Below are 12,663 nucleotides of genomic sequence, written 5' to 3'. Positions count from 1 at the left end.
CGCCCGCCAATCCACGTTTTGCAGGCAGGGAGCGCAGGGCCTCGGAACGGGCAGGGAGAACTGCCTAGCCCAGGACGGACACAAGGCCCGTCTTCAGAGCCCCCGAAAGAAAGCGAGGGAGGACTAGACACAACAAGAGGAAGGGACTGGAAGGGAAGGCAGCCCCCAGTTATCACCGCCTTAAAGCCAACTCAACAGCGAAACGCCTCTTTGCCCCGCACAGCCTGACGGGAGCCTCAGCCTCGAGGTACTGGCTGCGCCCGCAACGCGTCCCTGGCACCGCCCCCTGCCGCGGGGCACGCCGGGAGAGCCGAGTTTTCCCCTTCCTCTAGTAAACGGGCGAGACGAAAGGTATTTCCGGTGTTAACGACTATCTTTACGGAAGAGGTGGAGTTAATCCTGTCCCGCCCTTCCTGGCCGGTGGGGCGAAGACTGACAGTCTTCGGCAAGAGCTAAGGCCCGCCCCTGCACCGGAAGGAGGAAGGCGGGGGAGTCGAACAGGCGTCAGGCGCGGTGTCACGTGTTGCAACTGCTGGTGGAGAGAAGAAAAGGGCGGGACCCCGGACGGAGGGGTAGGGTGCCCTCCTTTCCCTTGGGTCACGCGCGGCAGGAAGTGGTTCCCGAAACGGAGTATTCGAGATGGGGACCGCCCTGGACATTAAGGTTAAAAGAGCGAACAAGGTTTATCACGCCGGGGTAAGTAGGGGTGGGTGTGCCTGCAGGTTCTGTTGTCTCCCAGGTCCCGCATACTTCTGGGTTTTCCTGGGCGGGGCAAGGCGCACCTCCAGGTAAGTCCCGGTCAGGTGCGGACCAGCCAGGTGCATCCCTGCCAGGTGCGTCTCGCTTGCGCGGCTGGCTGCTCTAAGAGCGGCCCCCGCCGGAGTCGCCGCCGGGGTTGGGGAGGCATGCAGGGCCGAGAGGCTGGCCCCAGGGCTGCAGCGGTAACTGTCGGGCCCCTTGAACATCCAGCTCGCCCTTGGGCCCCCGGGCTTGAGCTGTCGCCAAGAGCACTGAGGGGGTGGAGCTTGATGACCAAACGCCCCGTTCCTCACTTCTAAGTTGAGTGCAAAGGTCTAAGGACAGAAAGGCAGAATTAACCTTGGAAGCAGAAATACGCACTTTAGGCCGTGCTCAGCTTTAACACCATACAAAAGTTATTCATTTCTCTGGTTTTGTTGTTTTAATAACATACAAAAGGAATAGCATATTAAAATGCAAGTCAGAAAAAAATCTTAGCTATGCCATTAACAAGTTTTGGGCCACTGGCTGCTTAACCTCTTAGGGCGTCAGTTTCCTTATTTGCCAAATGAGGATGCAAGGTTCCTCTACCTCTAAGTCGGGGAATCTCAACCCTTGCTGTACTTCAGAATCCATCACTCAGGGGAATTTAAAAATACGCTAACTGGGGTCTCACACCCAGAGACACCAGTGATTCTGATGTGCGGCCAGGGTTGAAATCGCAGCCAGCTCTCACACTCGGTAGAATAAAATTGAGAGTAGTGGGTGGTCACGTGAATGCAGGGAGGTCTCAGAAGGGCCGCTAAAGCCTTTCGGTGCAAGATATTTGCGGAAACCTAATATTTACAGATTCAATCTGTCATCTCCAGATTATTAATTACAGAGGGGAAAAGTTACCTTTATAGTGGAGGAATCTGCTAGTCACCATCCTAACCAAGACCGACAGTGAATACCACCTTTCCATCACTGTCACCACTAATGAGATTGACATGTTCTGGCATAACAATAGAGGGTTCTGGCATGAAAAACTGAGAAGGATACAACTCACCTATGTAGCCTTCCTGCCAAAAATGCTTAACTTCCCTCAGTTCGTAAGGAAACAGGCATATTCGTATTGAGAAACATTCTGTACAGTAATTGGCCTGGATTCTTCAAATATGTTAGTGTCATTAAAAAGAACTTTTTTAGATTCAAGAGATGAAAGGGATTTGAAAACCAAATACAGTACTTAATTTTTGATAAATTTGAATATGGGCTATATGCTAAATACAAGTTTTGTTTTGGTGTTAATTTTCCCAGTATGATATTCATATTTTGGTTATGTGAGAGAATACTCACGTACTGAAGTGCTTCGGAGTGAAGTGTCACAATAACTAAATTTTAAATGGTCCAGCCGCATTGTGCGCGCACGAGGAGAAAGAAAGCAAATGTGCCAAGATGTTAACAACTGGTGACTCTAGGTGAAACTTATATGGGTCTACTTTGTATTCTTCATTGAGATCTAATGGTGTACAATTCAGTGGTTGTAATATATTCAGGGTTGTGCAACCATCACCACCATCTAATTTTAGAACATTTTTATCACCCCCAAAAGAAACCCTGTACCCCTGAGTAGTCATTCCTCATTCCCTCTCCCTCTTAGCCCCTGGCAATCACAGGTCTACTTTCTGTCTCAGTGGATTTGCCTAATTAGGACATTTCATGTATATGGGATCATACAGTGTGTGGCCTTTTGTGATTGGCTTCTTTCACTTAGCATAATGTGTTCAATGTTCATGCATGTTGGAGCATGTATCAGTTCCTCATTTGTTTTAATGGCTGAATAGTAATCTGTTGTATGGATATGTCACATTTTATGTATCCATTCATCTGCTGATGGACATTTGGGTTGTTTTCACTTTTTGACTATCATGAATAATGCTACTATGAACATTCTAGTACAAGTTTTTGTGTGAACATATGTTTGCATTTCTCTTGGATATATACCTGGGAGTGGATTTGCTGGGTGATATGGTAACTCTATGTTTAGTTTTTTGAAGACCTACCAAACTGTTTTCCAAAGCACCTGCACAACTTCACACTCCACTAGCGGTGTGTGAGAGTTCCAATTTTTCCTCTACTTTGTATTCTCATAACTTTTTTGTAGCTTGGAAAATATCAAAATAAGAATTGGGGGAGGCAGTGACAGGCGATATGTACACTTAACTTTAATACTTATTATTTTCATTCAGAAGTTAGCAGATTCCATTCAAAGATGTTATAGCAGCTGAGACGCTGAAACGTTTTCTGTGGTTTAAAATATGGTATCAGTAATGAAAAGGACATCTGAAAAAGTTGAAGAGATGGAATCATCCATTTGACCCAGCTGGAAGTCTTAACGCAGCCAGGACCACTCCTTGTGGGTGGCGGGGTGGAAGCGGGTATTAGCTCTGCTCATCCGGTGCGCATCCCTTCATGCCAGGATTAGGAACAGAATCTGCACCTGTTGGCTTATGACAGTGTTTCCCAGACTTCACTTTTACACTTAATGTATTTTACACTAAATGCATTTTAAAAGGAGACCTCATATGGCCACTGTGAAAGAAAACCCTGTGTAACTTCTCCTAAATAGAGGCTTGCTGTGTACAGTTGACCCTTAAACAATGCAAGGGTTAGAGGTGCCAACCCCACGTGCAGTCGAAAATCTATGTTTCACTTTTGACTCCCCCCAAACTTGACTACCAATAGACTACTGCTGACCAGAAGCCTTACCAATAACATACACTGTTAACACATATTTTGTGTGTTATAGGTATCATATACTGTATGCTTACAATGAAGTAAGCTAGAGGAAAGGAAATGTTATTTAGAAAATTGTAAGGAAGAAAAAATAGCATTTACAGAGCATTGTACTATATTTATCAATACCATAGTTTGTCTCTTTACAAGGCGACTCGTCTGTCAGTACCTACATCAATATTGTCTTATATGATACAAAACACTGTAGATGCTATATGTATTACTAACACTAGACATCAAAAATCAAGAGATAATGTGAAAAATAAATTCACATTTATTTACAGGTGTAACAATTCATGCCCTGATAATAAATAAGCGACAGTATGATTGCTTTGTGGTAGCCTAGCCTATACACCGATGTCACATTCGTGACATACCTAACTTTTTCTTAATTTTTTCCATGTTTCTAGGCTATATGGTTTTTCTTGTGAGTTTTTTGCAAATCGTCACAAATCTCAAAACCTTTTTCCAGTATATTTATTGAAAATAATCCACCGTGAGCCCACACAGTTTAAATGCATGTTGTCCAAGGGTCAACTGTATATTTTTTAAAGCCAAAAAAAGTTATTAAATGAATAAATCTAATCACTGGACAAAAATATACACCTGGAATCACATGCTGTGACTCATGTGTTGGATGGACTCCGTCATCTGTGGTTAAGGATGGGTAGAGGAGGCAACCAGCACCATCAGGGCTGCTCCCAGAGATCCAGGGAGAAGGACCCTCCGAGGTCTCAGTGCCTGCAGACAGCGCGTGTCTCAAGCCCAGTTTGCACCATGGTTGTACAAGGAGGGTCCTGTCTTTCTCACCCTCTCCACTCTTGGCTGGCGGCAGGTGGAACTAATAAATACAAATTTCCAGTTTTCTCAGTACAGCTCAACAGCATTGGTAAAGATTCGGTTGCTATAAACCGGACTCATCCATGCGCGTGCCAGAACACAGCACCTGTAATTGTCCTGGTTTGCTCGAGGTGGCTGCCACCTGTGTTCTCGGGTTTTAAGTGCTTGTCATTCAAGTGAAACATACTTGTCCATGTAACGACGGTCTTATGTTCCACCTGAGGGACTCGGGAAACACTGGTGTAGGGTTTTGTGAGCCTGGCAGCATCACTCCCATTTTACTAACGAGGAAACTGAGGTCTAGACAAGTTAAGGAATTTGCCCCAGATCACCCAGCTAATGACAGCCTGGATTCCAATGCAGGTCATCAGATTGCAAAGTGTGTCCAGCCAACACTCTTATTACACCTCCTCCCTAAGAGCGCCCATTTTTGTGCAAAATGGAGGAGCTTTTTACGTAGGAATAGTAGTTATTAGTTTCCTACGAGTGCTGTGAATAGCATTGTAATATTTCAGTTAAAAAGCTGTGGCGACTCCTCGGAACATGTGCAGCCAAGTCTGTTCCTGTGCTTTTCAGTATCTTAGTTGTTGTGGAAGCATTTGAAAATGGTTTTGATTCTGTGGACACCAGAGAACCTAAGTTATTCTGGGGTTTAAAATTGTCATTTGGGTTTTTCCTACAAAAAGACGCTCATTCAAAGTGGTGGTGTTTTTTAAAAAAAAAATCACAGTTGATTAATTTTTTAAAATATAAACATAACATTTTACAGAAGGCTGGAAAGTGAAAAGTCAAGTTCTTCCTCTTTCTGACCCCTTTTTCTGTCCCTGGACGTATCCGCTGACAGTTTATGTACTATTCCAGGCATTTCCTGTGAGTAACAGTTGCACGTGTACGCAGACACGCACGCAGACATACACAAAACTTGTTCTTTTTGCTGAACGGTATATCCTTACCTTGGATACCTTTCCTTACACCACATCTTCATCAACTCATTCTTTTCAGACTGTTACTGAATCAAAATCGTTTTATTCAACCAGTGTCTGTGAATCTCCTTACAGGTCTGGAGAGAAGTAGGTAAAAAGAAAACAAAAGGTGCTAACGTACTTGTGCTGGAATGGGTGCATCTCTGGTGTGTGAGGGAGCTCAGAGGAAGGTGTAGTCGTTTGGGGGTGGGGGAGGGCCCTTTGGGGGCTTCACTGAGGCAGTGAGGCTCCAGCCTACTTCTGAAAGCTGTGTGCGGGGCCGGGGTCTCCCTCCCCACCTGGCACTGTGTGTGTTTCCATCAGAAGGAACAGACAGTGCGAGCACAGTGGGCAGGAGCTAGCAGACATTTGTGGGGCAGTGAGTCCAGTGAACGGCTTCTTTTACTCGATCTCCCCACCTTTCACTGCAGCTCATGTTCATCTCGTTTGACAGTGATTTGTTTTAATGTTTTTTTTTTTACATATTTATTGGAGTATAATTGCTTTACAGTGTTGTGTTAGTTTCTGCTGTATAACAAAGTGAGTCAGCCATACATATGCATATATCCCCATATCCCCTTTTCTTGCGTCTACCTCCCACCCTCCCTATCCCACCCCTCTAGGTGGTCACAAAGCACCAAGCTGATCTCCCTGTGCCATGTGGCTGCTTCCCACTAGCTATCCATTTTACATTTGGTAGTGTATATATGTCAGTGCTACTTTCTCAGTTTGTACCAGCTTACCCTTCCCCCTCCCCGTGTCCTCAAGTCCACTGTCAGCGTCTGCGTCTTTATTCCTGTCCTGCCCCTAGGTTCATCAGAACCATTTTCTTTTAGATTCCATATATATGTGTTAGCATATGGTGTTTGTTTTTCTCTTTCTGACTTACTTTACTCTGTATGACAGACTCTAGGTCCATCCAATTCGCTACAAATAACTCAATTTCATTTCTTTTTATGGCTGAGTAATATTCCATTGTATATATGTGCCACATCTTCTTTGTCCATTCATCTGTCGATGGACACTTAGGTTGCTTCCATGTCCTGGCTATTGTAAATAGAGCTACAATGAACATTGTGGTACATGACTCTTTTTTTATTATATAACTTTATTTATTTATTTATTTTTGGCTGCATTGGGTCTTCGTTGCTGCACGGGCTTTCTCTACTTAAAGTGAGCGGAGGCTACTCTTCGTTGTGGTGCGCAGGCTTCTCATTGTGGTGGCTTCTCTTTTTGTGGCGCATGGGCTCTAGGCGCGCAGGCTTCAGTAGTTGTGGCACGTGGGCTCAGTTGTGGCACACGGGCTCTAGAGAGCAGGCTTAGTAGTTGTGGTGCATGGGCTTAGTTGCTCCGTGGCATGTGGGATCTTCCTGGACCAGGGCTCAAACCCGTGTCCCCTACATTAGCAGGCAGATTCTTAACCACTGTGCCACCAGGGAAGTCCTCCATGACTATTTTTGAATTATGGTTTTCCTCAGGGTATATGCCCATTAGTGGGATTGCTGGGTTGTATGGTAGTTCTATTTTTAGTTTCTTAGTTGGTTTTTTTTTTTCTTGCAGTATGCGGGCCTCTCACTGTTGTGGCCTTTCCCGTTGCGGAGCACAGGCTCCGGACGTGCAGGCTCAGCGGTCATGGCTCATGGGCCCAGCCACTCCGCAGCATGTGGGATCTTCCCGGACCGGGACACGCACCTGTGTCCCCTGCATTGGCAGGCGGACTCTCAACCACTGCGCCATCAGGGGAGCCCCTATTTTTAGTTTTTTAAGAAACCTCCATACTGTTCCATAGTGGATGTATCAGTTTACATTCCCACCAACAGTGCGAGAGGGTTCCCTTTTCTCCACACCCTCTCCAGCATTGTTTGTAGATTTTTTGGTGATCGCCATTCTAACTGGTGTGAGGTGATACCTCTCATCGTAGTTTTTATTTGCATTTCTCTAATGATTAGTGATGTTGAGCATCCTTTCGTGTGTTTGTTGGCAATCTGTATTTCTTCTTTGGAGAAATGTCTATTTAGGTCTTCTGCCCATTTTTGGATTAGGTTGTTTGTTTTTTAGATATTGAGCTGCATGAGCTGCTTGTATATTTTGGAGCTTAATCCTTTGTCAGTTGCTTCATTTGCAAATATTTTCTCCCATTCTGAGGGTTGTCTTTTCATCTTTTTTATGGTTTAGTCATTTTCACAGTATTGATTCTTCCAATCCAAGAACATAGTATATCTCTCCATCTGTTTGTATCATCTTTAATTTCTTTCATCAGTGTCTTAGTTCACCAATAGTTTTCTGCATACAGGTCTTCTGTCTCCTTAGGTAGGTTTATTCCTAAGTATTTTATTCTTTTTTGTTGCAGTGGTAAATGGGAGTGTTTCCTTAATTTCTCTTTCAGATTTTTCATCAGTATATAGGAATGCAGGAGATTTCTGTGTATAGATTTTGTATCCTGCTACTCTACCAGATTCACTGATTAGCTCTAGTAGTTTTCTGGTATTATATGGCCTGTATTAGGTTGAGGTAAGTTCCTTCTATGCCCATTTTCTGGAGAGTTTTTATCATAAATGGGTGTTGAATTTTGTCAAAAGCCTTTCTGCATCTATTGAGATTATCCTATGGTTTTTATGCTTCAACTTGTTAATATGGTGTATCATATTGATTTGCATATATTGAAGAATCCTTGCATTCCTAGGATAAACCCCACTTGATTATGGTGTATGATCCTTTTAATGTGCTCTTGGATTCTGTTTGCTAGTATTTTGTTGAGGATTTTTGCATCTATGTTCATCAGCGATACTGGCCTGTAGTTTTCTTTTTTTGTGACATCTTTGTCTGGTTTTGGTATCAGGGTTATGGTCCCTCATAGAATGAGTTTGGGAGTGTTTTCCAGGTTGTCCATTTTATTGGTATATAGTTGCATGTAGTAATCTTTCATGATCCTTTGTGTTTCTGCAGTGTCAGTTGTAACTTCTCCTTTTTCATTTCTAAGTCTGTTGATTTGAGTCTTCTCCCTTTTTCTTGGTTGTATGGGACTCTCTGTGCTTCCTGGACTTGATTGACTATTTCCTTTCCCATGTTAGGGAAGTTTTCAACTCTAATCTCTTCAAATATTTTCTCAGACCCTTTTTTTTTTCTTCTTCTTCTGTGACCCCTATAATTTGAATGTTGGTGCGTTTGATGTTGTCCCAGAGGTCTCTGAGACTGTCCTTAATTCTTTTCATTCTTTTTTCTTTATTCTGCTTCCTGGCAGTTATTTCCACCATTTTACCTTCCAACTCACTTATCCGTTCTTCTGCCTCAGTTATTCTGTTATTGATTCCTTCTAGAGTATTTTTAATTTCAGTTGTTGCATTGTTCATCACTGTTTGTTTGTGCTTTCTTTCTTCTAGATCCTTGTTAAATGTTTTTTGTATTTTCTCCATTCTGTTTCTAAGATTTTGGATCATCTTTACTATCATTACTCTTTCTTTTTCAGGTAGGTTGCCTATTTTGTCTTCATTTATTTGGTCTTGAATGTTTTTACCTTGCTCCTCCGTCTGTAACATACTTTTGTCATTTCTTTTTTTTTGATGGGTGGTCCTGTATTCTTGTCTTACTGGTTGTTTGGCCTGAGATGTCCAGCACTGGAGTTTGCGGGCAGTTAGATAGAGCTGGGTCTTGGTGCTGAGATGAGGACTTCCAGGAGGCCTCACTCCAATTGATATTCTTTGGGGTCTGAGGTTCTCTGTTAGTCCAGTGGTTTGGACTCAGAACTCCCACCACAGGAGCTCAGGCCTGACCTCCCGCCTGGGAACCAAGATCCTGCAAGCTTTGTGGAGTGGTTAAAAAAAAAAGGAAGAAAGAAAGAAAAAAAGGAGCAGTACGATATCAAAGAATAAAAAACAAAATAAAATTAGAAAGATAAAAAGTATATTAGGAAAAATAAAGATATAGTTGAAACAACGGCAAGAAGGTAAAATAAAACCACAGCAGAAGAAAGAAAAAACGGTGGGCGGGGGGAACAAGCCAAAAGGAGAGATATATCACTAACGAAGTATAAAGAATAAAATAAAATTAGAAAAATAAAAGATTTATTAGAAAGAATAAAAATATAAAAGAATCTACAACAGTGAATCAACAAGGTAAAACAGAACCCTGATCTAAAAGAGGAAAAAAGAAAAGAAAGGAAAAAAAAAAAGCCTTGGTTATGGGGGCAAATGGGTGGGGGGTGACGTTTGAGCATGTGATGGGGCCTCTACTTAGGGCCTGCGCAGAAGGGGACAGGCAGCCTGTGGGAAGCAAGGCCTCTGGAATGTGGGCTTCCAGAGTTTGGAGGTGGGGCCCTGGTGGGGGTGTGTGGGTGGGGTTTAGGCCCCGCACGTTGGAGGTGGTCTCAGAGGGGGTCTCCGCGTTTAGGGGTGGGGCCCCGGGTAGGGGTGCAGGCACGGGGCTCAGGTTTTGCCTGACAGGAGGGAGGCTCCCAGGGCAGAGGCTTAGGCCCGGGAGCCAAAGAGGCTCCCCAGTGCCTAAGTGCACGGGGAAAGCACTGGCTGCGTTCCCTTCCGTTTCTTCATGCCCCTCCCCCACTTGACGATGTTTTTTTTTTTTTTTTTTTTAAGTGACTTTGCTATATTCTCTTCCCAGAATATTTATTTTCTTTGCCTTAGGTTTACTCTGCTCTTCTCCTGTGTTTTTTGTTTGTTTGTTTTTTTGTTTTGGCCAAGCCTGGCAGCATGCAGGGTCTTAGTTCCCTGACCAGGGATTGAACACATGCCCCTTGCAGTGGAAACGCAGAGTCCTAACCACTGGACCACCAGGGAAGTCCCTGTGTTCATTTTTTAACTTCATAAATTGGCTGTTTAGCTTACTAAATTGTAGCCATCTTTTTTAAAATGCAGACACTTTTCTCTAAGTACAACTTTAGTTGCATCCCATAAGTTTTTGTTTTTAATAGGTTGGTGAATTATTGTAAAGCAGACGCCCTTGAAACCCCACCCAGGTCCTGCAGGAAAGGAGTAGGGGACCAGGAGAGAAGGAGAGATTGGAAGAAGTCGAATCACTGTCTAGATGCTGGCAGAAGGCGCTGTTCCAAAAGATGGTGCTGTGGGGATGTGGGAAGACCCCAAAAGAAGCTCCACTGCCCTGTCCCTCAAGATTTGATTCATAGTATTTTTATGATTTTCAACTTAAATTTTTTCTAATTTCTATTATGATCTTTTTCTTTGACATGTGACTTGCTTAGAAGTGTGTGTTCTAATTTCTGTTATAAAAACTCTCACTAGAGGCTTATAGGAATTCCCAAGTTTAATATTTGAATTTTAGAGAAGTCCTTATGAGAAGAGTAACTTTAAGCAGAAAGTGAGGTTGTGATGAAAAAGAATGCCAGGAAATTCCAGTGGTCAGAGGAAAGAAAGACTAACACGGGATTGTTTTCTATAATTTAGTAGTGACCTGTAATGGGTTACCAGCATACTTTATGTATACCGCAGTCATCACTCTGATTAACTTCTGTTGTAATTAATTTGTTCTCTGAGTCGGCCTAACTAAAATAATTTGTTTATATTTGTATTCCTAGGCCTTTCAGTACCTGCCACTTGGTAAGTGCTCAGAAACTTTATTAAATGATAGTTGAAGCCTTAAAACATAGACTTTAAGCAAAATTCATAAGACTAATAGTTTTATGAATGCATTGATCAGAAAAGGAAAACTATTGTTTTATAAGTATAGTACAGATTTTGCTTTGTAATTATAAATAATATTCTAGACATAAATTCTAGACAGATGCTGATAAGATTCTTATTTTGATGTATCCCCACAGCTACACATGACCCCCCCCCCCCTAATTTGTTTTTGCTTTAGGGCGGTCATTGTTTTTTTTAAAAACAAATTTATTTATTTATTTTTGGCTGTGTTGGGTCTTCATTGCTGCACGTGGGCTTTCCCTAGTTGCGGTGAATGGTGGCTGCTCTTCGTTGCAGTGCATGGGCGTCTCATTGCAGTGGCTTCTCTTGTTAAGGGGCATGGGCTTTAGGCGTGCAGGCTTCAGTAGTTGTGGCACACGGGCTCAGTAGTTGTGGCACACAGGCTCAGTAGTTGTGGCTCATGGACTCTAGAGCACAGGCTCAGCAATTGTGGCGCATGGGCTTAGTTGCTCCGTGGCATGTGCGATCTTCCTGGACCAGGGCTCGAACCTGTGTCCCCTGCATTGGCAGGCAGATTCTTAACCACTGCGCCACCAGGGAAGTCCCTAGGATGGTCATTCATAAGAGAATGGTTCAAATAAATGTGGGAACAGGGACTTCAGACTTCCTGTGTATATGGTTATCTTCTAACTTAGAAAATTGTCCAGAATTTGATTCCCCAGAGTCTTTGTCACAATTTGCACAGCTCAGAGGCAGGAAACCTTCCTCAGAGCTTAAGCAATGCCACCTTCTCCCTGAGATGACTCATTGAATCCAGAAAGTTAATTTGTGTTTCCAAAGCCCCATATATGATACAGAGCAATCAGGAATGTGAAAAAAAATCCCTACTTGTGTATTTCCAGGGAAAATTCCTGGAAATTTTGAGGAAGAGAACACTTAACTGATACTGTTTTATGATAACATGGTACCAGTACAGCCCTTTCCAACACACAGACTGCTTTAATGTTCACAAATACTGAAGAGATGGCATTTCTCTCCCATTTTATGTGTGGGAGGACTGAGGCTTAGAGAATTCAGCGACATGTCAAGGGCATTGATGTAAGAGTGAATGTTTGAAATCACGTCTTTTTATTCCCAAGCCTGGAACTCTGTGTGCTTTCTCCAGGTCTTAATTCTCATCCGGAGGATGGAGCTGATACCTGCTCAGAGGCTTTGTTGTGAGAATTAAATGAGAGAAAGTTTCAAGACATTTACTGTAGGTCTGACCCGAAGTAGGGGTCAAACGGCAGGTGGTGGTATCCTTACGCTTTTCCACAATCTCAGTTTGCACTTGCTCTGTCTGCCTTGTTGTTAATCATGTCGTTCGTGCACCTTACAAATGGTGCACCTTACAAACAGTAAGGGCTTCTCAGATGCTGTACAGATTGCTGGATGTCTCCCCATGGTGAACTTGGAGAACGGAGGCCAGGGACCCGGGAGAGCATACAGATTACAGCATTTTGGGCACTGCAAGCTGGGTGTGGCTTGGGCTTTGTTATGTACTTCTTTGCTTGGTGCAGTAGGTGTGTTCTTGAACCAAAAGTTTGACTCAAATGCATTCTAAATTGCATTATATTTTCAATGTACTAGAGCTTATTGGCTAAAAGAGACCTACAGTAAATCTTTTTGCAATGTAAATATAGTGCATTTGTTTTTATAAATTCAGAATGTTTTACCTTCTGAAACCCTGGCAC

At 43.2% G+C, this 12,663-nt stretch overlaps 1 protein-coding gene across 1 annotated transcript in view; it reads left to right on the top strand.

Moving 5' to 3' along the window:
* Positions 1-523: 523 nt before the first annotated feature.
* Positions 524-12,663, top strand: part of VPS26C (VPS26 endosomal protein sorting factor C) — a 47,782-nt gene continuing 35,642 nt past the window's right edge. The window contains exon 1 of the mRNA XM_024758256.1: positions 524-696. Within this exon, the coding sequence (XP_024614024.1) occupies positions 640-696 (57 nt within the window). The 5' untranslated portion in view covers positions 524-639. The remainder of the gene's footprint in view (positions 697-12,663) is intronic.

The sequence above is a fragment of the Neophocaena asiaeorientalis genome, unplaced genomic scaffold (assembly GCF_003031525.2).
Source record: "Neophocaena asiaeorientalis asiaeorientalis breed wild unplaced genomic scaffold, Neophocaena_asiaeorientalis_V1.1 scaffold45, whole genome shotgun sequence".
Lineage (NCBI taxonomy): Eukaryota > Metazoa > Chordata > Mammalia > Artiodactyla > Phocoenidae > Neophocaena > Neophocaena asiaeorientalis.
This window is presented reverse-complemented; position numbering and strand designations above follow the sequence as displayed.